Source organism: Agrilus planipennis, unplaced genomic scaffold (genome assembly GCF_000699045.2).
Source record: "Agrilus planipennis isolate EAB-ADULT unplaced genomic scaffold, Apla_2.0 scaffold67, whole genome shotgun sequence".
In the NCBI taxonomy this organism is placed as follows: domain Eukaryota; kingdom Metazoa; phylum Arthropoda; class Insecta; order Coleoptera; family Buprestidae; genus Agrilus; species Agrilus planipennis.
This window is the reverse complement of record NW_020438908.1, coordinates 585,873-587,427: the sequence shown is the minus strand read 5'-3', so window position 1 is coordinate 587,427 and position 1,555 is coordinate 585,873. Positions and strand designations below refer to the sequence as shown.

The 1,555-nt window shown below is 36.0% G+C and overlaps 1 protein-coding gene across 1 annotated transcript in view; it reads right to left on the bottom strand.

The window, feature by feature from the left end:
* Positions 1-242: 242 nt before the first annotated feature.
* Positions 243-1,555, bottom strand: part of LOC108733626 (problable inactive peptidyl-prolyl cis-trans isomerase-like 6) — a 15,996-nt gene continuing 14,683 nt past the window's right edge. Inside the window, exon 7 of the mRNA XM_018464869.1 lies at positions 243-666. Coding sequence (XP_018320371.1) covers positions 314-666 — 353 coding nt within the window. The 3' untranslated portion in view covers positions 243-313. The remainder of the gene's footprint in view (positions 667-1,555) is intronic.

Here is a 1,555-nt window from a genome sequence, read left to right as displayed (position 1 = left end):
TCACTTTTCTTCTGTCTTCAATTTGCACATTCCATTTTTCTTTCCACCTTTTCGAAAATAGTCATAAGAAACTGCCTGCCTATCAGCATTAGTAGCTGCGTGATAATAAAATACCCCAAAGGTTTCTAAAAGTTTTCTTCAGTTGCACAAGCAGAGTAGATACCTTAGTATTACCGTTGTTTAACATTGGAAACATTTCAGTTAGCAAAAAGTATCAGTATGTGTTGACCTACTACAAATTGAAAGCACAATTAACTAATTTATATTTAAATAAATAAAAAAAATAAACATGGCTGCATAAAAATTGCAAACATTATTCAGGCTGCCCTTCCGCAGGCTCCACTGGTTTTTCTGTTTCACCTTCTTGATTTTCTTCTTGACCCTCTGGCTGTTCAACTTGATCTTCTGGCTTCTCCGTTTCAACTTCCGGCTTTTCTAACGGTTCTTCTGGCTTCTGTTCTATTTGAGTTTCTGTAATTGTTTGCTGCGTATCGGCGTTAAATTGATAGAATTCTCCTTCAGTTGCAGTCGCCTCTGTGATGTATTTAAGGATGTCAACAGAAGTAGTTGTGGCGAAAGTTAGGAATGAAGGCTGCATCCATAATCTTCGAAGTTCATCGTATCCTTCACTTACTCCTTCTTCCTCTTCTTCTTCTTCTTCGCGAACTTGAACAAAAATAGGGAGGAATAAATAATGGTTCAAATACTGCTCGATATCGGTGCTTGATGTCCGTAGTGTTGGATTGTTTGCCCTCCTTCGATGAGACGACCAGTGGAAAAATGATTCCATCGAACATCAGGGACTATTCTGATAAGGTCGGCCGTTGTTCGTATATGTATAATTATGAATATGTATTATTGTGATAATAATACTTAAAGTTGTACATATGATGTTTCAAAGAAATAATACACTTAATATACATATATGCGAAGCCAAGACCAACAATAATTTTGAAAACGATCTTGATCTTATATTTACGTTCAAAATTATATTGATGTTTTCGAAATGAATACTTTATATATAACCGCTGAATAGGAATAAAAAAATCACAAAACAGTGATTAAGTGAATAAGCCTCATTACCTTCCTGGAATGGTAGGCACGGAGTATGAATCCCGCAGGAAAAATTTCCATTAAAAAAATGCCATTTAATTACCACTGATAATAAATAAGTAATGGTAATAAATGGCATTTCGATGTAGCATTAAAAAATTTAAAGAATAATAAGGCGCCAGATGTAGATGGGATACAGGGGGAAATTCGAAAACATGTAGAACAAGAGGTTAGAGATCGTATGTTTAAGTTGGTTAGTCACATTTACGAAACGGGGATAGTGCCAGAGGATTATAAACAGAACGTAGTAGTAACATTACCTAAGAAGAGGGGCGTGGATAGGTACGAGAAATTTCGAACAATTAGCTTAACTTCCCATGCGTCAAAAATCTTAACTAGAATTGTACAGAGGAGGATGGAAAAAAGGGCGGAAGAACTATTAGGGGAAGATCAATTTGGGTTTAGAAGAAATAGAGGAACGCGGGAGGCCATTCTAGCTTTA